The 26,748-nt window shown below is 46.3% G+C and overlaps 1 protein-coding gene across 2 annotated transcripts; it reads left to right on the top strand.

Moving 5' to 3' along the window:
* Positions 1-844: 844 nt before the first annotated feature.
* On the top strand, positions 845-22,703 carry EDF1 (endothelial differentiation related factor 1). Of its 2 annotated transcripts, XM_007067659.4 has the most exons (5): positions 845-1,017; positions 9,904-9,955; positions 19,210-19,370; positions 19,994-20,087; positions 22,157-22,703. In XM_007067659.4, the coding sequence occupies exons 1-5, from the start codon at positions 940-942 to the stop codon at positions 22,216-22,218; spliced, it is 447 nt and encodes a 148-aa protein (XP_007067721.1). In that variant the 5' UTR covers positions 845-939; the 3' UTR covers positions 22,219-22,703. The 2 variants fall into 2 exon arrangements, with proteins under 2 accessions (XP_007067721.1, XP_043386270.1); XM_043530335.1 differs by lacking the exon at positions 9,904-9,955 and having other exon boundaries at positions 864-1,017.
* Positions 22,704-26,748: the final 4,045 nt, after the last annotated feature.

Below are 26,748 nucleotides of genomic sequence, written 5' to 3'. Positions count from 1 at the left end.
GGGGGGATGCAGCACGCCCGGGGGGGAGGCGGAGCGGGGGGAGGTGGGGGGAGCTGCAGGAGGCGGGGGGGGGGGGATGCAGCACGCCCGGGGGGCAGGCGGAGCGGGGTGGGGGGAGCCGCAGGAGGCAATGGGGGGGGATGCAGCACGCCCGGGGGGCAGGCAGAGCGGGGAGGTGGGGGGAGCCGCAGGAGGCAATGGGGGGGATGCAGCACGCCCGGGGGGCAGGCGGAGCGGGGGGAGGTGGGGGGAGCCGCAGGAGGCGGGGGGGGGGGGGGATGCAGCACGCCCGGGGGGCAGGCGGAGCGGGGGAGGTGGGGGGAGCTGCAGGAGTCAATGGGGGGGGAATGCAGCACGCCCGGGGGGCAGGCGGAGCGGGGGGATGGGGGGAGCCGCAGGAGGCAATGGGGGGGGATGCAGCACGCCCGGGGGGCAGGCGGAGCGGCGGGTTTGGGGCAGGGCGGGGACGCGGTGGAGCCGCGGGGGACGGGGAGGCCCGCAGGGGAGGCCGGACACCCGTCGCTTGGGGCGGCGGAGATCCCGGGGCCGGCGCTGCTCAGCAAACACCTGCCCCGGCCACGCCCCCGAGCGCGGAGCCAGCCGCAGCCCGCGGCCCTCGCTGCTCAGCCCGGCCACGCCCCCGAGACGCGTCAGCGCGCGCACAGAAGCGTGTTGATGCCGAAGCCCATTGAGACAAGGCGCCCGAAGTCCCACCCTCCAGAGGCGTCATTCTCACCCAGTAAGGTAACCTATTTAATGAGTGGCGTGTACGAGAACCAATCAGCGCGCCGATCGTCGGCACAGCCGTTCCGGTTCGGGACCCCCTCTCTCATCCAATCAGTGCAAGTCTACTTGAGGAGTGACAGGCAGGTCGCCCTATGAGCGGTGGGCTGGAGGGCGCAGGAGGAGGCTGTGCTGCGGGCGGAGTCGGTCGGTGCCATGGCGGAGAGCGACTGGGACACGGTCACGGTGCTGCGCAAGAAGGGGCCGAGCGCGGCCCAGGCCAAGTCCAAGCAGGTCAGGGGGTGCCCGGAGCCCGGGCCGGGGCTGTCCGAGCGGGTCCCGGCAGCCGCGGCCCCTCCCTGGCTGCGGGCCGGGCCGGGTCCCCTCAGGCGCTGGCTGAGCCCGCGGGTGGGGCGGGGTGGCCCCGGGGCGGGGTGGCCCTGGCTCCCCGCACCCGCTGCCGTGCGCTCGGCGGGGCGGGGCTCACCCGCCGGGCCCGGGCGGCCGCCGCGCCCCGCTCGCCGGCTGTTTGCGGGACGGGTTCGGCGCGCTCTGGCTGCGGGGCTCGCGGCGGCCCGGGGCTGCGGGACCCGCACCGCCGCTCTCTGCGCGGGCTTGTGCGGACGGCTGGAAGCGGGGCGCCCTGCTGCGCGCCGAGAAACGCTCGCTGGGGTCCTTGCCTTGCTCTTGGGAGCGGGCTGGATATTTCCTGCTGGCGGGGGCCTTTTGCTGAGGGCATGGCCGTGCGGGACGGGGTGCTCCCCGCCGGGGCCCCGCGCCCAGCCACCTGGGGCTGAAGCCTGAGCAGCTTAGCTTCGTGGTGCCCGCTGAGCCCAGGGGCCCTGGCAGTTGCCCTGCTGGCTACCTCCTAACGCGAGCCCGGGCTTGTATCCGCAGAAAACCGGGTGTGGCGGCGCAGGGGGGCCGTGGAGTTTTTATAGCCTGTTGGGGGGCTCAGACAGAGAGAGGTTGAGACCCCCGCTCCAGTAAAGGGTCCGAACGCAGAATCCGGTCGCTGCTCGGCCGCAGCGCAGCTGGAAGGAGAGTGACATAGAAAAGGGGGGTTTGTCTGGCTTGGTTTGTTCCATTGCTGGCACATGTAGGGTGGCTTTTTTCTAATAACTTGGTGTCCGTGCAGTAAGATTAATTCACCTAGATTATTGTACAGTGACAAATGGCTGCTGTTCTCTCGTGTGACATCTTGGTGCTTTCCATGTCTTTTGCTGAAAAGACAGAATTGACACTGAGGCTTCACTCTTATCCAGGAAAAGCATTGACTTGGCAAGATATAATGTTGCACCTTGGATTGCTACTTCTAGTAGGAATAAGATGGAATACAGCTGGAAATACAGAATTGCAGATAATGTAGTTCCTCTTTCAATATATGACCCTGCTAACCAGGCTGAGAGGGGCATTTGGCACAGATTCTAAAAATTAATCTCTCTCTCTCTTAAGCTCCTCCAGTGTTGCATTGGCTTGTTCTTGTGTGCGTTCGGACATTCAGTGGCTTTCAAAGGTCTTACCCCCATTAAAGATAGAGAACAGATAACTTACTGTATATTAAAAATAATATTTCAAAACTGCTGTGCATCAAATAAGCTGGCTGATGCAACATAATGGGGTGGAGCCGAAACAAGTATACACTCCAAGTAGTTTATGTCCTGCCCCAATCCCAAAGGAAGGAGCCTTTGACACACATCTAGTACTGCAGTTCTCCTATGGTCTATTTCACCTTTAAGAATTTTTGTGACTGGACAACAGCTTTGGGAAGAAGAAGCTGCAAACTTCCCAAGTTCATATTACTTATTTCACATGTCGGTTCATTGCCTGAAAACAGAGTCATGTAGCTGTTTGGTGCAACTACTGTTGGGTGGCAATAAAAATGAACACAGAATTCCTAACTGAAAACAGTCCATCTGTGAACAGTTGTACAAAAAACCTGTATGATAACCATCTCTTAGCTGTTTCATAATCATCTGTCACCTTGATCCTTTTGCCCCTCATGGTACAGCAGCTGAATACCAAATTCTGTGACCTTTGCCTATCATCTGTTTGTTCCTAGGTAACTCTAAAAGTTCCAAGGTGAAACTGGAGCATGTAGTTTTGGTATCAGTGGAGATAAGCACTTTTCTCCATTAACTTGTACTTAGTTTGAGTTTGTGTTTAATAATACTAATAGTTAGTGCTGCATTTTGTTTACTGGCTACTTAAAAAATAACCATCTATAGCAGGGGCAGCTCTAGCAATTTTGCTGCCCCAAGCAGCCGCCGCCAAATTGCCACCTCCACAACAGTGGCAGAGCGGCCGCTGAATTGCCGCCACAGGACATGGACTGCCGCCCCGTTCTAACTGCCACCCCAAGCACCTGCTTGGAAAGCTGGTGCCTGGAGCTGGCCCTGATCTATAGTCTACGTATCAGGGGGTAGCTGTGTTAGTCTGTGTCCACAAAAACAATGAGGAGTCCCGTGACACCTTAAAGACTAACAGTTTTATGCATCTCCATGCATCTGAAAAAGTGGGGTTTTTATGCATGAAAGCTTATGCCCAAAGAAATCTATTGGTCTTTAAGATTGCCACCAGACTCCTCATCTATAGTCTAATTATTTTAGGAGAGCAAGTGGATAAGTTAGCTAAATATGGAAACAATCTCTTATCCAACTGTGAGAAGTCATAAAAGAGCATTTCTGTGTATGACTTGAAACAGTTTTTTTTTTTTCTGGCAAGTTTATACACAGTTACTCTTTAACTAGACGAAAATGATGACCTCAACAAAACATCTGAGTGAATGAGATTAGACCATATGTAAGGTTAAGATTCTGTCACAGGTATTCAGGTCACGGACAATAAACAGAAATTCATGGAAGCCTGTGACCTGTCTCTGACTTTCCTAAAAATACCCTGGGGGGCAAAAGGAGGAACAAACAGCACTGCCAGGGCTTGCAGTTGCTCCAGCCCCACCGATGCTCCTGTGGCAGGGGCTGACTGCTTCTTCTCCAGCCCCAAGAGGGCTGACCACACTCCGGCTGCTACTCCAGAGGGTTGGGGCCCAGCACCATAGCAGAGGTCCCCTGGGCAGGCTGCTGGCTAGCTGTTTTGGGGGCCCCGGTGCAGGGTGCCGGCTCTGCCCCGCCCCAGAAGAAGTCATGAAGGTCCTGGAAAGTCATGGAATCTGTAACTTCCATAAGAGAATTGTATCCTTAACCATGTCTTCAGATATATGCAGCTTCAGGATCTGTCTGCAGTGCAATGTAAGCCCAAGTTTAGTAGAACTCAAGTTAGCAGACCCTGGGTTTGTTAATTTAGGGCTTGAGTGTCTACACTGAATTATGAGGGCCCGAGTCCAACCACCCATGTCCTAGACTTCCTAGTGCCTTCCCAAAATGTGGCCACTCTAGCCCTTTGTTTGTGGTGCAGTGTGGGAAAACTTGGCTGTCCACCAAACCTGACTATCCAGAGGACAAAGAAAATCAGCCCATGGGATTGTGGAATATTTTCAGTAGACTCCTCAAACACCAGTCCAGTGGGACTGCATCTACACTTCAGAGCAATAGGGATTGAATCCTGGATCCCTGCTTGACTCAGGCTCAGACCCTTCACCCCCAGGGGGTCCTGGGACTCTAGGTCAGAGCCGTGGGTCAGAGGAGCACCTGTCCTCCCCCCAAGCTTCATACCACATTTGGGTGCAGTTTGCAGCAGGACGGGAGATGCCACCCCTCCTCTCCCACTTTGTCTTCCACTGCGGGCCAAGCTGCTCCCCCATGTGTCTGGTCTCACTAAGCTGGGTGAGAGGACAGGGCCTGTCTGTGCTGCTGCCTCTGGCTCAGGAGTTGGTGCTTCAGCTGCTGCTATACTGAAAAAGTGCTTGGTGTGCTGACACACTCACTCAGGCTCACACTTAATCTCCCTCACACACTAGTGGTGGTGCTGTTACTACTTGGTACTTCCCGTCGAAATGCACATCTAGTCTCTGGTTTTTTTTTTCTTTCAAAGTTCTTTAAGAACTACAGTGCTTATTTTAGTTTTTTTGACTGGTTCTGTCTATTTCATAGTTTGTTTTTCTTTCTTATGCTTAAATTTAATTCTTTGAGTAGTGAATTCTAAAATGCCTAACTGGTCCTGGCTGGAGTAATTATCATTATTACTGACCATGTTGAGCTTTGTCAATCATTGTTTAAAGTGATACAATCAAATAATGTGATCCTTCTTGAATGTAAATTTAGCTTGTACTCACCTTAGCAATGCCAGTTTAAAAAAAATTAGCTAAACGCATAACTTCAGACACACTACAGATGAAGGTTATTTATTTTCAAATAGTATTTTTAGTTATATCTGTAAAATAACTTAAAATTCATAGGAAAACAAATGCGGTTCCAAGTCTGATACTCATAGCAGTGATGGAGTCAAATGTTAGTGAGTCAGATACGTGATTGTGATCAGTAAATATAAATGCCAAAATAATTAGAAAAATTTCCCATTCTTAATAAGAGGAAAAAAAGTAATCGCATGTTAAAATTAAATACATTTTTAGTAGTGTGAAAACAATTGACTAAAATAGAGTAGATAGTGGTAGTAACACAGAACATCTGTTAGAGAAAGGAAGCCTATTTTATTTATTTGTATTTATCTCTACTAAAGGTAGTGTATAAAGTATCAGACATGTGTTTCTGATACCTTGTAAGGCTCCAAAATTGATACCTCAAGGCTTGGGATTGGGAATATCTTGTTGTATTGTCTCCTGATATTTTAAATTTATGTGTAAATCTAGAACAATGGCTTTAATTGGGGTTTGTATATTTTTTCTTTATATAGTAATTAGGAGTACTGTATCTATGAGCTAATTTCTAAGGGTATATTTACACTACAAAGTTAAGTCGATTTTGTGTTAAATCGGCGGATCAATGTCGATTAAGCAAGTTGATCTTGTGTGTCCCCACTATGCTCATAGTGTCGGAGTGCATCCTCCCTAGGAGGGCTTGCATCAATGCACAGAGCGCTGCACTATGGTTGAGTGCATGGAGCCGAGTGGAATTTTGGGTTGGGCTTACGATGCCTCATGGGACCAAAACATTTGCGCGGGTGGTTATAACATGGCGTTAGCCTCCCATGATGCACTTACCTCCCTCTCTCCCTGAAATCCACAGCAAAGAAACCAAGCCTTTTTCGCACCTTTTTTCCTAAGCCTGGGTTACCCGCACAGATGCCATAGCACAGCAAGCGTGGACTCTGATCAGCTGTACACTGTTGTTGTGAGCATTACAAACACCTCATGTCTTATCCTGCAGTATATATGCAGCCGAAGCAGGAACAATATGATGCCACGCAAGCAGCCCTGCTGGAAGCCATGGACCGGGGCAATTCGCAGATGCTGGCAACAGTCACGCATCACCTTGACATGGTGGAACACCGCTTCTGGGCCCAGGAAACAAGCACTGACTGGTGGGACCGCACAGTTATGCAGCTATGGGATGACGAGCAGTGGCCACAGAACTTTCAGATGCGTAAGGCCACTTTCATGGAACTGTGTGAGGAGCTTTCCCCAGCCCTACAGCGCAGCAATAGTAAAATGAGAGCTGCTCTGACAGTTGAGAAGCGAGTGGCGATAGCTCTCTGGAAGCTTGCAATGTCAGACTGCTACCAATCAGTGGGGAATCAGTTCGGAGTGGGTAAATCTACCGTGGGGTCTGCTGTGATCCAAGTTTCCAGGGCAATCAATAGACTTCTGCTACGAAGGATAGTGACTCTGGACAACATGCAGGGCATAGTGGATGGTTTTGGCACTATGCGGTTCCCTAACTGCTGTGGGACTGTAGATGGAACACGTGTGTGTTGTTCCTTACCAAGCTGTTCCTTCATTGCATTTTCTCCCCTGTAAACTCCACCCCCACTAACCACAGTGTACTGATGAATGAGGAGAAAAGGCTCTTCAATCTGTAAAGTTTTATTATGGTCACAAACACACAGAGACGGCAAAGAAAAGTAAGATAACTTGGGGCAAAAGGGCTGCTGATACTGCAGGGGCGGGAACAAGGAAAGCTTGCTTACAGATGCACTGCAATAACCATCAAAGGTGCGGGAACGGGCGCCTTCTGGTCCTTGTACCCTCCCCTGGTATTGAGTGCTCCTCTTCCCCCCCCCCCCCCCCGGATGTTTGTGGGGGGCGGGGAGGATGTAGAACTGGGTGATGATGGCAGCAGGTTCAGCAATGGCTCCAGAGGGATTCAAGCATCCAGCTGCCTTTCTTGAACCTCAATTGGACGCCTTAACATAGAATCATAGACTATCCGGGTTGGAAGGGACCTCAGGAGATCATCTAGTCCAACCCCCTGCTCAAAGCAGGACCAATTTTTGCCCCAGGTCCCTAAATGGCCCCCTCAAGGATTGAACTCAAAACCCTGGGTTTAGCAGGCCAGTGCTTAAACCACTGAGCTATCCCTCCCCCTATGTCTGTTCGTTCCTTCATAATCCACAGCATCTCTTCCTCAGTGGCACGCTCTTGTTCCCTACATGCTGTCCTTATGCAGGCTGTCACGCAGTGTAATCCTCCATGCTCTGAGCTCAGTCTTGTCACTCTCGGAGGCGCACATTAATTCATTGAACATGTCCTCGCAAGTAGTCTTTTTCTGCCTTCTAATCTGGGAAAGTCTCTGTCCCAGTGTGGAGGATGTGCCGATGGACAGGTTTCAGCTGTAAAGAATACAAAGCACAAAGGTAGCATTGACAGTGCATGCATTGTTTCTGGTGCAAGGTTAATTCTTTTTATAAAAGAAACATCCCTCAATGCACTTCCCTGCAAGCCACAACATAATCACAACCACTGGCTATTGCAGGAGTTGGTTTGCTGCTCCAGCCATGGTGTGTAGTCCACGAGGCATGGGTGAGAGGTCTTGTCTTCACAAAAGCTGCAGCACATTCTTGGGATCACAGGTTGGAACTTGAGAAAAGGCCCCTTTTCCCCTAGCAGCCTTGATGTTGCTTGAGGACAGGCACCAGTGTCAAGCTCTGCAAATAGTTTGGTTGTTACAAAAGTGGCACTGGGTTAGGGGCAGGGGGAAAGGAGACAAACGGGAAACATCCACCTCCCCATTTTTAAGTGCTGGTTGCAATATGCGGTGATCCCTTCCAACCACAACCAGGGCACACTTGGGAAAGTGTGGTTCTGTGACCGAGAATTCACCAAATGGGGTGGATTACTTGTCAAATTGCTTGTGGTTTAAGGGCTAGCATTTAAAACTCCCCCGTTTCCCCTAAGTGACCACATACAATATCACTCTCCTGAGGGTAACGGAGGCGGAAAGGGAGCAAATGCTGCAAGCGTCTGGGTACAGACCTGGTCCTTATGCTGCAATGCTGTGTGCCGCAATGATGCCAGCAGAGTTAATACTGGAGTGGCGTGGGAAAGTGTCCGACCATGGTGGACGAAATAAGGCAGCCCTTCCCAGAAACCTTCTGCAAAGGATTGCAGAGTACCTCCATGAAAGCTTCCTAGAGATCTCCATGAAGGATTCCAGGGCCATCCCCATGCACATAAACAGTCTTTTGGAGAGCTCCCTCTGCGTAGCTGGAGTGGTCACCGATACTCACGACACCTCCTTTTTTCTTCAGATTCAACATTAAAAATAATAGCATGTGACCCCGACAGTTTGATTGGAAATGTGGACTCGCCAGAGCTGCCTTCCCGGGCATCATGCTCTGCCGGCAATTGGTCCTGTGCGAGGATGTGCTCCAGAGTTTAAAAAGGGTTCTTGGCTGTTGGGGGAGAATGGATCCTTCGCTTGCCTGCCTCGTGTTCTCCTCCTCTTCCTCATCAACAATGTCCTCGTTGCTTGAGGTTGCCCGGGGCTCCTGGGAGGTATTCATGGAGCATTTTGGGGTAGTGGTGGGGTTGCTGCCAAGAATCACATGCAGCTCCTCATAGAAGTGGCATGTCTGTGGCTCAGGACCAGAGTGACTGTTTGCCTCCCTTTATCTTCTGGTATGCTTGCTGAAGCGCCTTTATTTTCATGTCGCACTTCTGTGTGTCCGTGTTGTAGCCCTTTTCCCCAATGCCCTATGTGATTTTGGCAAAGATGTCAGCATTTCTTCTGCTGGATCGGAGCTCTGCCTGCACAGACTCTTCTCCCCACACAGCAATAAGATCCAGCACCTCCTGTGTACTCCATGCTGGAGCACATTTGCGGCCTTGAGCATCCATGTCAGCTATGCTGACGAGCTCTCCATGCTGATCAAACAGGAAATGAAAATTCAAAAGTTTCCAGGGCTTTAACAGGGGGGCGACTGTTTCCTGTGTACCTGGCTGATGTGCAGTGGAGTTGAAAGCGCTCTCCAGAGTGGTCAAAGCAGAGCACTGTGGGACACCTCCTGGAGGCCAGTTCATTCAAATTACGCAACACTGTGTCTACACTATCCCCATGTCAACCCTTGGATGTCGAAGCAAGTGCTGTGCCTCTCATGGAGGTGGAGTACAAAAGTTGACTTTATAGACCCTTGAGGTCAGCGGAAGGGGACTCAGCATTATAGACACATAAGTTATTAAATTGACCTAACGCGGCTTATGTCGACCTAACTTTGTAGTGTAGACCAGGCCTAAGTTATCAGGTGCCTTAAGTAGCCCCTTGGATCATGGGTAAAGTTGCTGTCTTCCCCCACTCCCCCGGTCTGAAATTGCACCCCTACCCTGGGTTTTCACAATTTATGTGTAGATGGTGGATTAGGCTTGAGCCTGAGTTCAAACCTGGGACTTAAATTGCAGTCTAGACACACCTCTAGACATTATCCTAGCCCATTTTACATTGCTTTCTCGATAACAGGGACTATGAAGCAATGTTTCTTTCTCAAACTGGGTGAAGGAAGATTTAAAATCCACATAACATAATTTTTTTTTCTCCAGGACATCCAAAATGTGTCTGTTAATATGGAGAGTTCTTCCAATGTACTTCTCAGAACTAATAAATCTCCTATCCAATTGCCAAAGCAGGCTACTTCCTTTCCTCTCCTCTTGTAGCAAAATCATTGCGGTTGCCTGGATACATGCTCAGGGAGGTTTTTTTTTTTTTTTTTTTTTTTGCTAGCAGCTTGGCTGTTTGAGGATGATAAATCATTCTTTGTTAAAGTGTTTAAATAGAGGTCTGTGCCTTATGTTAATGGAACTAATGTTGATAAAGTTAAATTTCTTATTTCTAGGCAATCTTAGCAGCTCAGAGAAGAGGAGAAGATGTAGAGACCTCCAAGAAATGTAGGTATTTCTGTCTCGGGGGTGGGTAGGGAAGGCCAGTTTCATGTTTTAACTTCATAGTTACCCTGTCACAGTTTTAGGGTTAACTGCACACATGTACCCCAGCGTTCCTCAAGGGTACCCACTTCAGATTTCAGGGTCCCAGCCCTTGCGTCTCTCAGACAGGGACCTTATCTCTCTTCCTCCAGACTGGGGACTTAGGGTTTTTGAAGCACCTCTGATTTTTCCCCAGCACTTTTTAAACTTTCTCCAGGGGTTACAACAGTGTGTGCTAGTTACAAAGCAAATTGCATTTAATCGTAGGGAACAGATTAAACAAATAAAAGTTCCCATATGCATGGTAAAAGCTTACCAAAGGTCACCCATTCATCCTAGGTGGTCCTAATAAGCCAAAGTCTTTCCAACCCTTCTGCAAGGGTTTCCCTCATAGAATATCAGGGTTGGAAGGGACATCAGGAGGTCATCTAGTCCAACCCCCTGCTCAAAGCAGGACCAATTCCCAACTAAATTATCCCAGCCAGGTCTTTGTCAAGCCTAACCTTAAAAACCCCAAAGGAAGGAGATTCCACCACCTCCCCAGGTAACGCATTCCAGTGTTTCACCACCCTCCTAGTGAAAAAGGTTTTCCTAATATCCAACCTCCCGTCCTCTCTCTCAAACAGAAGGTCGTGGCCATTTGCTGAATTAGAAAAAAGACCCATGTGTCAGTTTAATCTCTGGGGTTTTTTTATGCCAAAAACCTTTTCATTGTCTGTTGGTCTCTGGAAAACCCAGTTTGAACCATTATATGCCAACCTCCCCCAGGGGTGATACCTCTCTGGAGGTGTTTGCGTCCTGAGTGATTCACCTTAATCCCACTGGCCGCCAAACAGCTGATCAGTGGTGGGTTGGAGGTGCTGGGAGGGAGGAGGAGTTGCTGATCAGCGGGACAATCTTCCCTGCCCCCCTCCCCCCCCAGAGCACCCATGGTGTTGGCACCTGTGCTTTTACACTGCTCTGACTGTGTAAAGTGGGCCCTTACAGTGGGTATAAACATCATTTACTCCTAAATCAAGGCCCCTTTATGCTTATTGAATTATGTAAAAAGGACTTGGTGTAAATGAGAATTGAGCTCTGTATCTTTTTAAAAAATACTTGCTTTTTACATAAATGAATTCGTTTGTGTATTGCATTTACAAAACTCTAAAAACAGATAAAGCCTTTTTTGGAAAACTACCAAAAATATAATTTTGGCTAAAATTCTTTAATCCAAAAATGCAGCTTGGAGCAAATATGTAAAAGATAAGATCCTAGTGGCTGATATATATAAAATAGAACTGTTGCAGCATCTTTAACCATAGCAACACTGTTATGCAGTGTTGCTAAAATAATACATATTTCCATAAATTCACTCTTTCAAAATACAAGAAGTGAGATATATAAAAATAGCTATTGCACTAGTTTTTAATTATGAATTAAATCGTTACAGATGTTGGAACTCTTGCAGTCTATTATATTGACAACCTATTTAAAGTTCTTTAAGAAGTGTAAACATGTATTTACATAATACAGTGTAATGGTACTATTCTGTCTATACTTTATGTGGATTTCCCCCTAAAAACCTTAGAGAAAATAACGAATATTTAAGACCTCTAAACTCTCAACAGTCCTTCAGTCGTCTTCGTTTTGCAGAGGTCTCAGGTCAGGCTCTGACAATACATAATATATGTGCTTCAGTAGTTAAGGATAATAGGGAAAGTTTAAGAAAACAATGGGGAGAAGTTAAGAATGGTGAATGTTGATTTTTAAATTTGTGCATTTCCTTTCTAGATGTTGATTGTAATAATGTAATCCAGAAAAGGATAAAACACATCTCTAGCTCATTAAAGTACCCTCTTCTAATAAAGTTTGCTATATGTAATGATCAGACTTGAAAACAAATATAAATTTAAGTGGAAATAAAGGAGAAGGGGGATCCAGGATAGTCCTATTTTTTTTTTTTGGTCAAGGTCTAAATTTCTTGGCCAAGGTACAGTCAAAGTCCGGACTCCAGAAAAACATTTTTCACAAAGCAAGTGCACCTGTTCAACAAACACATACAATGCTGTGCATTAATAATATACCCAGGGCATATTGCTTATATTGTTAAATGAAATCAAACCACTGTATAACCTAAAAATAACCTCCAAGAAAGATGTAATAAATTACATCTGAGACTTTGAAAAAGTACATAAATAAAATGTTAAATAGATGTAAATGTTAGCATTAAAACACTTAGAGAAAACTGTTGTTCTGAATCTGTTTTGAGTTTATGAAGAGTATTAACTTTGATTTTGTAAAATAAAATTATTGTAGGCATATATAAAACCATATTTGAAACTTTCAAGCCTTTTGTGGCTTATTTAATATTCGTATCAGAGTTTGAAAGAAAACAGTCCGTACACATGAACTCTTTATCTTAGCTTTATGATTCAAGTCTATCATTTAACAAAACACACCCACACACATGTATTAAGCATGTTAACATGAATAATCACTGTGAAATATCTGTTAACTTCAATATCACTACCGAGAATGAAATGTTATAGGGCAATACAAATTTAAAATAAAATATGGATGATTAATATGTAATAGTACTCACCATCCGTGGGGAAAGTGTGTGATGTTAGAAATTAAGGTCTCTTACAGCTTGAGAGAGTCTGTGATAACTGGAAATCTAATGAACTGCCAACAGCCAAAAGAGTGAAAACTTGGAGGGGAAGGGATTTTTATTCAGGTTGTTTAAAACTTTGTGGATTTTTGTTTTTGTTGTTGCTAATGCTGAATTATCTGTAGTGGTTGACGTTTTGGGGAAGGAACATCTTTGTTCAAGAGTCAACACCCTCACCTCCTGGGGTATCCAGAGAGAACTAACAGTGCGTCCTCTGAGACCTGCAGTGGGTCCTGCAGTAAAACCAGGGGAAGCAGGAGTTGACACTGATCCCTTTAAAAAAAAATAAAATAAAACAAAAAACCTTTCAGTCTCTTATATCTTAGCACAACAAGTGGGAGTACGCTAATGACACTTGCAGAGGACACACAGTTGGGAGGTATTGCCAGTATGGAGGAGGACCAGACTATCACGTGTGAAAATCTGGATGACCTTGTAAACTGGAGTAATAGAAATAGGATGAAATTTAATAGTGCAAGGTCATGCACTTAGGGACTAACAACAAGATTTTTTGCTATCTGCTGGGGACTTATCAGTTGGAAGTGACAGAAGAGGAGAAAGACCTGGGTGTATTGGCTGATCATAGGATGACTGAGCTGCCAATGTAATGCAGCTGTGAAAAAGGTTAATGCTGTCCTAAAATGCATTGGGGGAGGTATTTCCAGTAGAGACAGGGAAGTATTAGTACCATTATACAAGGCACCCCTGAGCTCTCATCTGGAGTACTGTGTGCGGTTCTGGTCTCCCATGTTTAAGAAAGATGAATTCAAACTGGAACAGGTGCAGAGGACGGCTACTAGGATGATCCAAGGAATAGAAAATCTACCTTATGAGAGGAGACTCAAAGAGCTTGTCTTGTTTAGCCTAACCAAAAGGTATAAATACATCAGAGGGATAAATACCAGGGAGGGGGAAGACTTATTTAAGTTAAGCACCTGTGGAGTCACAAGAACAAATGGATATAAACTGGCCATGAACAAGGTTAGCCTTGAAATTAAATGAATGTTTCTAACCATCAGAGGAGAGGAATGAAGTTCTGGAACAGCCTTCTAAGGGGAGCGGTGGGGGCAAAAAAACCTAACTGGCTTCAAGACCTGAGCTTGATAAATTTATGGAGGGGATGGTATGATGCGGCTATCTACAATGGCATATTGTCCATTGATGACTGCCAATAGCAAAAAACCCCAATGTCTGGAAATGAGACACTAGGTGGGGAGAGCTCTGAGTTACTACAGAGAATTTTTTTCCTGGGTATCTGCCTGGGGGTCTTACCCACATGCTCAGGATCTAACTGATCACCATATCTGGGGTCGGAATTTTCCCCTGGGGTCAGATTGGCAGAAATGCTGTGGGTTTTTGTTTGTTTGTTTTTTGTTTTTGCCTTCCTCTGCAGCATGTGGCACTGGTTGCCTGCAGGTTTAAACTAGTGTAAATGGTGGATTCTCTGTAACTTGAAGTCTTTTAAACCATGATTTGAGGACTTCAGCAACTCAGCCAGAGCTTAGGGGTCTATTTCTAGGAGTGGGTGCAGGAGGTCAGACTAGATCAGTGGTTCTTGTCCAGGGCCCCCTGCGGAGCCATGAGCAGATCTCAGGGGGTCTGCCAAAATAAACCAAAGAGCCAGCATTAAATTCTCTGGGGCCCAGGGCTGAACCCAAAGCCTGAGCCTCACTGCCCAGGCCTAAAGCCAAAGCCTGAGCAACTTAACTTCATGGGGCCCTCTGTGGCATGGGGCCCTGAATGGTTGCCCTGCTTGGTACCCCATAACACTGGCCCTGGTTTTTAATCTACTGGATACGCAGGAAAAACAGTTGTGACACAGGTGGGCTGTGGTTTTTTTGTAATCTGGGCGGGGGGGGGGGGGGTGTGTGGCTCTGAACAAAAGAGATTGAGAAACCCTGGACTAGATGATCATGATGGTCCCTTCTGACCTTAAAGTCTATATACATTATAAGCAAGAAGGATATAAGCCCAATTTATATTATTTGCAGGTCACTTTGAAATTAAAATGTATATCAAGGAATGTTGGTTTGAAATGCGTTAGAGCTTTTTTTAACGATTAAAGTGCACTGTTGAGGGAAAGATAACAATGTTTGGAATACCCTTATACTTCATACACCATTTGGTTGGCAAATGCATGCACAAGAGGAAGGTAATTCTGCATGTTTGAAAAACAGCCTTAACCATCCATCTGACAATAGAAATTCCTGAAATCCTTGACCACAAATGAAAATTAGTTCTACAGAAAGTCAAAACTGGAAATATTTGTAATCTAGTGAGTATAGATTTTTCAGGTGTATAGGCTGAGGTTTGGATGGAATTAGCTTTGTTGCTTGATTATGCAGTGTAATATTTTATGCATGTGTACTCAAATAATATGAATTGTGAGAGTATTTGGGTACTTAGCTACCTTCCCTCAAATGAGTGTACTTTAACTTTTCTTGGTCCATGTACATTTTATTGAGTAACAGCTTGAAGGCCCTTCATACTCCACAGTGAACTAGACTTAAATTATGTGGTAGACGGGAAGTTCTATAGCAATTCAAAGTCAACTTAATATTTTAAACTGAAATACGAAAACCAATAAGCCAGTAGTCTTTGTGTTTTGGTAGTGCATTACATTTTATTCTGGCTCTAAATTTTCAGTTTTCAACATGCCACAGACTGCACTGTACAATTCCATCATACAAGTTGTGGTGGGAGTGGCAGGGGAGCTTGGAGTGCTTGGCAGCTGGGGTAGAGGGTTGCGGGTTAAAACATTGACAGGGTTTCTGGTAAAATGGCCAGCAGCATAGTTTAGGTTGTTGTCATTAGGTTTCAGAGTCAAGCCAATTAAGATTAATAAAGCAGTTAACACCTGTCTCAAGTATTATTTCAGGCAGTCTGCAGGCAGCGTTGCCTCAGTTACACTTAAGTTTTGTACTGTGCTGAATTTTTTTAATTAAAAGCTTAGGTTCTGAAGAGTGATTCTATGGTAACTTCCGCACCAGTGGAACTGATGGAATCTGGGGGAGATGGTTGGGAGATGTCCAGGTAACCTCTACACCGGATTTTAACATTGAGAGGGGAGAAAATAAAGTAAGAAAAGATACAGCTGTGGGTGGGAGAATGTACATAAGGAGGAAGGGTAGTGTACATACCAGTCTAATAGGTGATACTGGCGGTAGACTGTCCGTGCCTAATCGGGTAAAGAATGTGAGCGAGGCCAAATAGCAAAAATTAAGATGTTTGTACACCAGTGCGAGGAGCCTAGGTAACAAAATGGAGGAACTAGAGTTACTGGTGCAGGAAATGAAACCAGATATTATAGAGATAACAGAAACATGGTGGAATAGTAGTCATGACTGGACTACAGGTATTGAAGGGTATGTGCTGTTTAGGAAAGACAGAAATAAAGGTAAAGGTGGTGGAGTAGCATTGTATATCAAGGATGAGGTAGAATGTAAAGAAATAAGAAGCGATGGAATGGATAAGACAGAGTCTGTCTGAGCAAAAATCACATTGGGGAAGAAAGCTACTGGAGCCTGCCCTGGGATAGTACTTGGGGTGTGCTACAGGCTGCCGGGATCCGATCTGGATATGGATAGACCTCTTTAATGTTTTTAATGAAGTAAATACTAATGGGAATTGTGTGATCATGGGAGACTTTAACTTCCCAGATATAGACTGGAGGACAAGTGCTAATAATAATAATAGGGCTCAGATTTTCCTAGTTGCGATAGCTGATGGATTCCTTCACCAAGTAGTTGCTGAACCGACTAGAGGGGATGCCATTTTAGATTTGGTTTTGGTGAGTAGCGAGGACCTCCTAGAAGAAATGGTTGTAGGGGACAGCCTTGGTTCGAGCGATCATGAGCTAATTCAGTTCAAACTAAGTGGAAGGATAAACAAAAAATAGATCTGCGACTAGGCTTTTTTATTTCAAAAGAGCTAACTTAAAAAAATTAAGGAAATTAGTTAGGGAAGTGAATTGGACTGAAGAACTTGTGGATCTAAAGGCAGAGGAGGCCTGGGATTACTTCAAGTCACAGCTGCAGAAGCTATCGGAAGCCTGCATCCGAAGAAAGGGGGAAAAAATTCATAGGCAGGAGTTGTAGACCAAGCTGGATGAGCAAGCATCTCAGAGAGGTGATTAAGAAAAAGCAGCCTACAAGGAGTGGAAGATGGGAGGGATTAGCAAGGAAAGCTACCTTACTGAGGTCAGTACGTGTAGGAATAAAGTGAGAAAGGCCAAAAGCCATGTAGAGTTGGACCTTGCAAAGGGAATTAAAACCAATAGTAAAAAGTTCTATAGCCATATAAATAAGAAGAAAACAAAGAAAGAAGAAGTGGGACTGCTGAACACTGAGGATGGAGTGGAGGTTAAGGATAATCTAGGCATGGCCCAATATCTAAACAAAGATTGAGGCAAAGTATTGAATGAGACTAATGAGGAGCTTAGGGATAATGGTAGGATGACAAATGGGAATGGGGAAATGGAGGTAGATATTACCACATCCGAGGTAGAAGCCAAACTTGAACAGCTTAATGGGGCTAAATCCAGGGGCCCAGATAATCTTCATCCAAGAATATTAAAGGAACTGTCACATGAAATTGCAAGCTCATTAGCAAAAATTTGTAATGAATCTGTAAACTCAGGGGTTGTACCATATGACTGGAGAATTGCTAACATAGTTCCTATTTTTAAGAAAGGAAAAAAGTGATCTGGTTAACTATAGGCCTGTTAGTTGGACATCTGTAGTATGCAAGGTCTTGGACAAAAATTTGAAGGAGAAAGTAGTTAAGGACATTGAGGTCAATGGTACCTGGGACAAAATACAACATGGTTTTACAAAAGGTAGATTGCGTTAAACTAACCTGATCTCCTTCTTTGAGAAGGTAACAGATTTCTTTTTTAGACAAAGGAAATGCAGTGGATCTAATCTACCTCGATTTCAGTAAGGCACTTGATACGGTTCCATATGGAGAATTGTTAGCTAAATTGGAAAAGGTGGGGAAAAATATGAATATTGAAAGGTGGATAAGGAACTGGTTAAAGGGGAGACTACAGCGGGTCACACTGAAAGATGAACTGTCAGGCTGGAAGGAGGTTACTAGTGGAGTTCATCAGGGATCGGTTTTGGGACCAATCTTATTTAATCTTTTTATTACTGACCTTGGCACAAAAAGCAGGAATGTGCTAATAAAGTTTGCGGATGACACGAAGCTGGGAGGTATTGCCAATACAGAGAAGAACCAGGATATCATACAGGAAGATCTGGATGACCTTGTAAACTGGAGTAATAGGATGAAATTTAATAGTGAAAAGTGCAAGGTTATGTATTTAGGGATTAATAACAAGAATTTTTGTTATAAACTGGGGACGCATCACTTGGACGTAACGGAGGAGAAGGACCTCGGAGTATTGGTTGATCACATGAGCCACCAATGTGATATGGCCATAAAAAAAAAAAGCTAATGGGATCTTGGGATGCATCAGGCGAGGTATTTCTAGTAGAGATAAGGAGGTGTTAGTACCATTATACAAGGCACTGGTGAGACCTCATCTGGAATAATGTGTGCAGTTCTGGTCTCCCATTTTTAAGAAAGATGAATTCAAACTGGAACAGGCACAGAGAAGGGCTACTAGGAATGGAAAACCTGTCTTATGAAAGGAGACTCAAGGAGCTTGGCTTGTTTAGTCTAAACAAAAGAAGGCTGAGGGGAGATATGATTGCTCTCTCTAAATATATCAGAGGGATAAATACCAGAGAGGGAAGAGAATTATTTAAGCTCAGTACCAGTGTGGACACAAGAACAAATGGATATAAACTGGCCATCAGGAAGTTTAGACTTAAAATTAGACGAAGGTTTCTAACCATCAGAGGAGTGAAGTTCTGGAACTGCCTTCCAAGAGAAGCAGTGGGGGCAAAAGACATATATGGCTTCAAGACTAAGCTTGATAAGTTTATGGAGGGGATGATATGATGGGATAGCCTAATTTTGGCAATTAATTGATCTTCGACTATTAGTGGTAGATATGCCCAATGGCCTGTGATGGGATGTTAGATGGGGTGGGATCTGAGTTGCCACAGAGAATTCTTTCCTGGGTGGCTGGCTAATGAGTCTTGCCCACATGCTCAGGGTTTAGCTGATCGCTGTATTTGGGGTCGGGAAGGAATTTTACTCCAGGGCAGATTGGCAGAGGCCCTGGGAATTTTTCTCCTTCCTCTGCAGAGTGGGGCACAGGTCACCTGCTGGAGGATTCTCTGCTCCTCGAAGTCTTTAAATCACAATTTGAGGACTTCAGTAGCTCAGACATAGGTGAGAGGTGTGTTAAAGGAGTGGGTGGGTGAGATTCTGTGGCCTGCGTTGTGCAGGGGGTCAGACTAGACCATCATAATGGTCCCTTCTGACCTTAAAGTCTGTGATTGTATGATAAAGTTAATGGTGACGTGAATAGGTAGAGTGGTGAATGCTGAAAATTCTACAAAGCTTGGGGAAGTTGATTGACTTTCATCAAAGTGCTTGTTCGCGATAGTACAGTTTTGACACTGCCTCTTCTTGATTTTGTTTTAAATGCTAGGGGCAGCAGGCCAAAACAAGCAGCATTCTATCACTAAGAACACAGCTAAGCTGGATCGGGAGACAGAGGAGCTGCACCATGACAGAGTCCCCCTTGAGGTGGGCAAAGTAATCCAGCAGGGCCGACAGAGCAAGGGCCTGACACAAAAGGATTTGGCCACGGTGAGTGCTTATCAGTGTCGTTTGGTCTCTACTCCTGCTTTTCCTTAGCCAGGCTCTGTGTCTGTGAGGGAGCTGGGTTGTAAATGGTGTCAAATTAGCCTCCTGACCGGTAGGTGGTGAGGAGGTATCATCAAGGGTTAATAGAAGACCTCAAACTTTTCAGTGTACTGGCTAACTAGCAGCTCAGGTGGTGGACCAGGGACCTCTATCTGGAACCTGTGAGCTATGTTGTGGGCTGGAGTTAAAAGGGCTTCCTCTTTAACCGACTTAGCCCTGGCATAGTAATTCCTGACATAAGGTGTTGAAAACCTATCTGTATCTGAGCTTTCAAACAGAAGTATCTGTCATGCTGCTGGACTGCTGTAGCTTGTGGACACTCTCCACTATCATTCTTGTATCCGATTTCTTGAGAGCGAGGCAGACCTTTTTACAATACAACTGTTATCGGCATGGTAGCACCCAGATAGAAGAAACCAGTGATGACAGGCAGAATTCACTCTTGCAAGCCTGGTGTACTTCTGAGAAGATGCAGCCACTCGTGTAATATGGGATGTCTTGGGTTTGTGTTTCTGAATGTTCACTGTTTGTTAAACTGATGTGTTTAAAGCACATCTTCTTTTTAGAAAATAAATGAAAAACCACAAGTTATTGCTGACTACGAATGCGGAAGAGCAATCCCCAACAACCAGGTTCTGGGCAAGATCGAAAGAGCCATCGGTGAGTGTCAGGTGCACAGTAGCTATCTAACCACTTCAGTGTGGGGGAGAGGGATGCTGCTGCTGTCATTTAATTGTCTACATTTAACTCCTTTCTGTTTGCACCCAGCAATTCTCTAGGGAAACAGCATGTGTCGCTCTGCCGGTAGGATGCTTGCAGGGTTGATGTCAGTGCTGTTTCATGGGTTCACCTATGGCAGTGGTCACCAACCGGTCAATCGCGATCGACTGGCCGATCGTGATCTCTAGTGGTGTAGCAGGGCTGCTGCTAAGGCAGACTCCCTGCCTTCCCTGGCCCCCCGCCCCTGGGGCTGCACTGGAAGCGGCCAGTGCGGCCCCAGGGGCGGGGGGCAGGGGTCTCCCTCTGCGCGCTGCTCCTGCCTGCAAGCGCTGCCCCTGCAGCTCCCACTGGCCAGGAATGGGGAGCTGCAGGGGCAGTGCTTGCGGAGAAGGGCAGTGCGCAGAGCCGCATGCCCCCAGCCCCTCCTCAGGGGGGCGGCGGCAGGCCTGGTTAGGCAGGGAGCCTGCCTTAGCGGCAGCCATGCTACACCACCAACTGGGAGCTGCTGGAGGTAAGTGCTGTCTGGTGGGAGGCTGCACCCCAGCCCTGGGAGCCCCCTCCTAGAGCCAGCACTCCAAACCCCCTCCTGCACCCCAAGCCTCAGCTCTGCCCTCCCTCTCAGAGCCGCCACCACCCTGTGCCCCAGCCTTGGCGCCCCCCTCCCCCCCCCCAGTCCCCTCCCACACTGCGAACCCTTCAGCCCTAGCCCAGTCAAAGTGAGTGAGGGTGCGGGAGAACAAGAAACGGACAGAAGGTGGGATGGAGGGAGTGGGGCTTTGGGGAAGAGGCAGGGTAGATCCTGGGTTGCCCTTAAATTCAAAACGTGATCTTGGGTGTAAAAAGGTTGGAGACCACTGACCTATGGGGTGTCACTTTGCATCCTAATGTTAAGATTGTTTCTGCTGATTTAGAAGCAGGAACTCCGAAGCTTTCAGCTCTCTGCAAGGATTGAAAACTCACATTGGTTCAGTGTCTGGGACTTGCTCTATGTTTGATAGTGATTTTTTTGGATGGCAGACACCTGAAGGCCTTATGTAAATCCAAAGTCATGTATTTTGCAGTGAATACATTGTGCCATTGGAAGCGGGATAAGTTTATGAAGGAGATGATATGATGGGATAACATGATTTTGGCAATTAATTATCTTTAACTATTCATGGAAAATAGGCCCAATGGCCTGTGATGGGATGTTAGATGGGGTGGGATCTGAGTTGTGGCAGAGAATTCTTTCCTGGGTATCTTGCCCACATGCTCAGGGTTCAGCTGATTGCCATATTTGGGGTCGGGAAGGAATTTTCCTCCAGGGCAGATTGGAAGAGGCCCTGGGGGGTTTTCACCTTCCTCTGTAGCATGGGGCATGGGTCACTTGCTGGAGGATTCTCTGCACCTTGAAGTCTTTAAACCATGGTTTGAGGACTTCAATAGCTCAGACATAGGTGAGAGGTTTATTGCAGGAGTGGGTGGGTGAGATTCTGTGGCCTGCATTGTGCAGGAGGTCAGACTAGACAATCATAATGGTCCCTTCTGACCTTAATGGCTGAGTGCCCACCTTTCTAGTTATACAAAGCCTTAATTTCTAGGTATTTGTAATGAACTAGGATATCTACTGCTAAAACCATCTGAAATGGCTTTTGCAATGATGCTTAGTAGAGTGGTGTTTCTCAGACTAGTGACACCCCCCCCACCCCCAGGATTATTCTTTGGGCAATGATTCAGCTAATGGCCTGTAAGTTACCTGAGCAAGGGTCAGTTTTTCCAATTACCTGTTTCAGTTTCTTTTTAGTTATGTATAAAGCCTGATTTTTTTTCTTAAATAAATCTCCCTTTCTCCTCCTCTCTCTTCTGTGCTTGCTCTGTCTTGTAGTGGGTGACTTCTGCCTTCCCTCCCCTCCCCTCCCTCCAGCCACCTTAGTTCATTTGTTGGGCTGTTTGAGGGTTCAGGGTGACAAGTATGTAGGCAGGACTCAAGGCAAACTGCTGAAAGTTGTCTCCTTTGTGTGTCATTCCAGGCCTTAAGCTACGTGGAAGGGATATTGGAAAACCACTTGAGGCTGGCCCGAAAGGGAAATGAAAACAAAGCCTCGAAATCAGTTTCTTCAGACTGATCTCATCTGGCTGGTGCTCTATAACCACCAGAATCTCTCTTCATGTTGCCAAGCAGAACAAGAGGGTTTCAGACTTACTTGGGGGGGACGGGGACCTGCAGAATTTCTACCTTCTGTAAAAAGGCAAACTTAAGAAATGATTTTCCTGATTTTGTTTTTTCCTTTCTCCTTTCTGGAGATTAAGAAACTAAACCCAATAAATATTGCATCTAATTTTGCCAGAACAGTGTGTCTTGGTGTTCAGAAATAGCTATTGATAAGACAGTTGGGGTGATCTGAAGTAGGATAATTTAATTGGAGCAATTTTAAGGGAGGGTGGATTGGGAGAGGTGGGGGTTGGTCAGAATCCATATTGAAAAGGGGTGGGTTTGGTGCACTATATTGGAATGACGTTTGTTTGTTCCTTCCAGCCTGTTTTAAAGAGATGTATAATAAAGTTTGTTACCCTTCAGTTGGCTGGTGTGATCATTTCTTGGGTCTGGAGGTGGCTCACCTCCCCAGTGCCTGTTTAGCGTGTGGGACTACACACAATGGAAAATGCGTAGAGCACGGAGGAAATCACTGAAGTTCTAAAGTCAGAGAGAGAGCACAGGAGGAGTCAGATGTTGCCAGAAGCAGTGAAGTGAGATGTTCTTCTGCATGGCTTGGGAAAGCAACCTTGAACCATCCGAAACAAGTCATGGTATTGACTCTAGGGCAGTGGAGGTGGGTTCAAAGAGCAAGGTCATCACAAAGAAAGTGACTTAGACTAAACCAGGAAACTTCCAGCTAGTCAAAAATAAGTACTTCTACCCAGCACCATTCTCTCTTGTACCAAGCCAGTAGTTCCCAGTGGAACTGGACAAACTTCTTTTAACCAAAATGGGTGCAAATATTCTGAGCTTGCCAGGGCTCTTGCTAGAGATGACAGCTCAGTGTAACTTAGTGTAATGGTCTAGGTAAGGTCAGCACTGCATCTTATGACCTCTATATAGTACTGCAAGAGAGACTTACTGATGAAATTTGCACACTTCTCTCCTGAAATGAGTGCTGAAATGTAACCCTTTCCTTCATCCAAGTTTTCAGAATGATGGTTCTGAAGAAGCTAGACTTGCACGACATATGCTTGTACTTGTACAGAGGCAGAATCAGTTGGCTAGCACCTCTAGACTCTAGTCTGTGGTTCAGACTGCAGGCTTCCGATTCACTTAAATGATGCTGTACTTCAGGGTCCACAAATACAGCTGTGGATTGTGGGGAAAAATAGGCTGAATAAGAATAATTCCTGTACAAACGGGCTTGTGCCAACTAATCTTCAAAAGCTGTTTAGCTGTGTGAAAAACGGAGGGCTTGGAACTCCCTTCATGTTCCTCAGTAGGACTCTGCAGTGACCCCCACTTCATTCTCTCTGCTGCTCCCTGGAGCCCAGTTCACATGGGGAGTTTAGCTCATGCTCTGAATACTAATGCAATGCAACCATTTCAGTTACACGGCCCTTTCACCTTGATTTCTCCTCCGCATGCCTTTGATGAAGGGAAAAGCAGATGGTGAGATACAGTAAGTGGTTTGCCTGAGGTCATGCACAAACTCTGGCGGAGCTTGGACTTGAATCCAAGGCAGTGGCTGTAGCTATTGGACCTTCTATCTAAGTTCCCCTTTTTAGAATCATAGAATATCAGGGTTGGAAGGGACCTCAGGAGGTCATCTAGTCCAACCCCCTGCTCAAAGCAGGACCAATCCCCAATTTTTGCCCCAGATCCCTAAATGGCCCCCTCAAGGATTGAACTCGGAACTCTGGGTTTAGCAGGCCAATGCTCAAACCACTGAGCTATCCCTTCCCCCAAGCCGGTCTTTGGACTTAAGGAGTTTCTGGTCACCAGCACTCGAGCACTTCTTTTTATTTGAAGGTAACTCCTGACATACTGAAGGTTGTATAGTGTTTACAAGATTAATAAAGGGTCAGATTAGGATTTTAGTCAAATGGCTTCTGAGATTGTAAAGGGGGAAATTGATTTGATACATAGCTGTACTTATTGTAAAATAACAGTACCAGATTGCTACAAAACAGGGCTATTTCTACCCTGCTCCTTGGAAGGGAAGTAATTCTTAAGTGCTCACAGCTGCTTTAATGCAATTACCCATGATTAGTCTTGGAAGGATTAGATTTATCATTACATGCCACTTACACCTCACCCTCCCAAAATAACCATTTCTATCAATCATGGAAACTGAGAGAGAAAAATGCTAACAAGTTTTCAGATCACAGGCCCTGGTTCTCATGGGAGACTTCAATCACCCTGATATCTGCTGGGAGAGCAATAGAATAATAGAATATCAGGGTTGGAAGGGACCTCAGGAGATCATCTAGTCCAACCCCCTGCTCAAAGCAGGACCAATCCCCAATTAAATCATCAAGCCAGGGCTTTGTCAAGCCTGACCTTAAAAACTTCTAAGGAAGGAGATTCCACCACCTCCCTAGGTAACGCATTCCAGTGTTTCACCACCCTCCTAGTGAAAAAGTTATTCCTAATATCCAACCTAAACCTCCCCCACTGCAACTTGAGACCATTACTCCTTGTCCTGTCATCTGCTACCACTGAGAATAGTCTAGAACCATCCTCTTTGGAACCCCCTTTCAGGTAGTTGAAAGCGGCTATCAAATCCCCCCTCATTCTTCTCTTCTGTAGACTAAACAATCCCAGTTCTCTCAGCCTCTCCTCATAACTCATGTGTTCCAGACCCCTAATCATTTTTGTTGCCCTTCGTTGGACTCTCTCCAATTTATCCACACCCTTCTTGTAGTGTGGGGTCCAAAACTGGACACACTATTCCAGATGAGGCCTCACCAATGTCGATTAGAGGGGAACGATCACGTCCCTCGATCTGCTGGCTATGCCCCTACTTACACATCCCAAAATGCCATTGGCCTTCTTGGCAACAAGGGTACACTGTTGACTCATATCCAGCTTCTCGTCCACTGTCACCCCTAGGTTCTTTTCTGCAGAACTGCTGCCTAGCCATTCGGTCCCTAGTCCATAGCGGTGCATTGGATTCTTCCGTCCTAAGTGCAGGACCCTGCACTTATCTTTGTTGAACCTCATCAGATTTCTTTTGGCCCAATCCTCTAATTTGTCTAGGTCCCTCTGTATCCTATCCCTACCTGCCACCGTATCTACCACTCCTCCTAGTTTAGTATCATCCGCAAATTTGCTGAGAGTGCAATCCACACCATCCTCCAGATCATTTATGAAGATATTGAACAAAACCAGCCCCAGGACCGACTCTTGGGGCACTCCACTTGATACCGGCTGCCAACTAGACATGGAGCCATTGATCGCTACCCGTTGAGCCCAACAATCTAGCCAACTTTCTACCCACCTTACAGTGCATTCATCCAGCCCATACTTCTTTAACTTGCTGACAAGAATACTGTGGGAGACCGTGTCAAAAGCTTTGCTAAAGTCAAGAAACAATACATCCACTGCTTTCCCTTCCTCCACAGAACCAGTAATCTCATCATAGAAGGCGATTAGATTAGTCAGGCATGACCTTCCCTTGGTGAATCCATGCTGACTGTTCCTGATCACTTTCCTCTCGTCTAAGTGCTTCAGAATTGATTCCTTGAGGACCTGCTCCATGATTTTTCCGGGGACTGAGGTAGGCTGACTGGCCTGTAGTTCCCAGGATCCTCCTCCTTCCCTTTTTTAAAGATTGGCACTACATTAGCCTTTTTCCAGTCATCCGGGACTTCCCCCGTTCGCCACGAGTTTTCAAAGATAATGGCCAATGGCTCTGCAATCACAGCCGCCAATTCCTTTAGCACTCTCGGATGCAACGCATCCGGCCCCATGGACTTGTGCACGTCCAGCTTTTTTAAATAGTCCCTAACCACCTCTTTCTCCACAGAGGGCTGGCCACCTACTCCCCATGCTGTGTTGCCCAGCGCAGCAACAGCCGTGCACAGACAATCCAGGAAGTTTTTGGAAAGTGCTGGAGGAAACGACTAGGGGCTGTGCTCCTCTTGACCTGCTGCTCAGAAACTGGGAAGAATTGGTAGGAGAAGTAGAAGTGGGTGGCAAATCTGGCAGCAGTTACCATGAGATAGTAGAGTTCAGGATCCTGACACAAGGAAGAAAGGAAAGCAGCAGAATATGGACCCTTTGACTCCCTCAGGGAACTGATGGGCAGGATCCCCTGGGAAGCTAATATCAGGGGGGAAAGGAGTCCAGGAGAGCTGGCTGTATTTTAAAGAAGCCTTATTGGGGGTGCAGGAACAAACCAACCTGATGTGCAGAAAGAATAGCAAATATGGCAAGCAACCAGTTTGGCTTAACAGAGAAAGCTTCAGTGAGCTTAAACACAAAAAGGAAGCTTACAAGAAGTGGAAACTTGGACAGGTAACTAGGGAGGAGTATAAAAATATTGCTCAAGCATGCAGCACAATTGGAGTTGCCGCTAGCAAGGGATGCGAAGGGTAACAAGAAGGGTTTCTACAGGTATGTTAGCAACAAGAAAGT

This window comes from Chelonia mydas, chromosome 16 (assembly GCF_015237465.2).
Source record: "Chelonia mydas isolate rCheMyd1 chromosome 16, rCheMyd1.pri.v2, whole genome shotgun sequence".
Taxonomy (NCBI): domain Eukaryota; kingdom Metazoa; phylum Chordata; order Testudines; family Cheloniidae; genus Chelonia; species Chelonia mydas.
This window is presented reverse-complemented; position numbering and strand designations above follow the sequence as displayed.

Coding starts and splice junctions, on each gene's coding strand:
- EDF1 (XM_043530335.1), top strand. CDS start 879: ATGAGCGGTGGGCTGGAGGGCGCAGGAGGAGGCTGTGCTGCGGGCGGA. Junction 1,018..19,209: donor CCCAGGCCAAGTCCAAGCAG/GTCAGGGGGTGC, acceptor TTTAAATGCTAG/GGGCAGCAGGCCAAAACAAG. Junction 19,371..19,993: donor CACAAAAGGATTTGGCCACG/GTGAGTGCTTAT, acceptor TCTTCTTTTTAG/AAAATAAATGAAAAACCACA.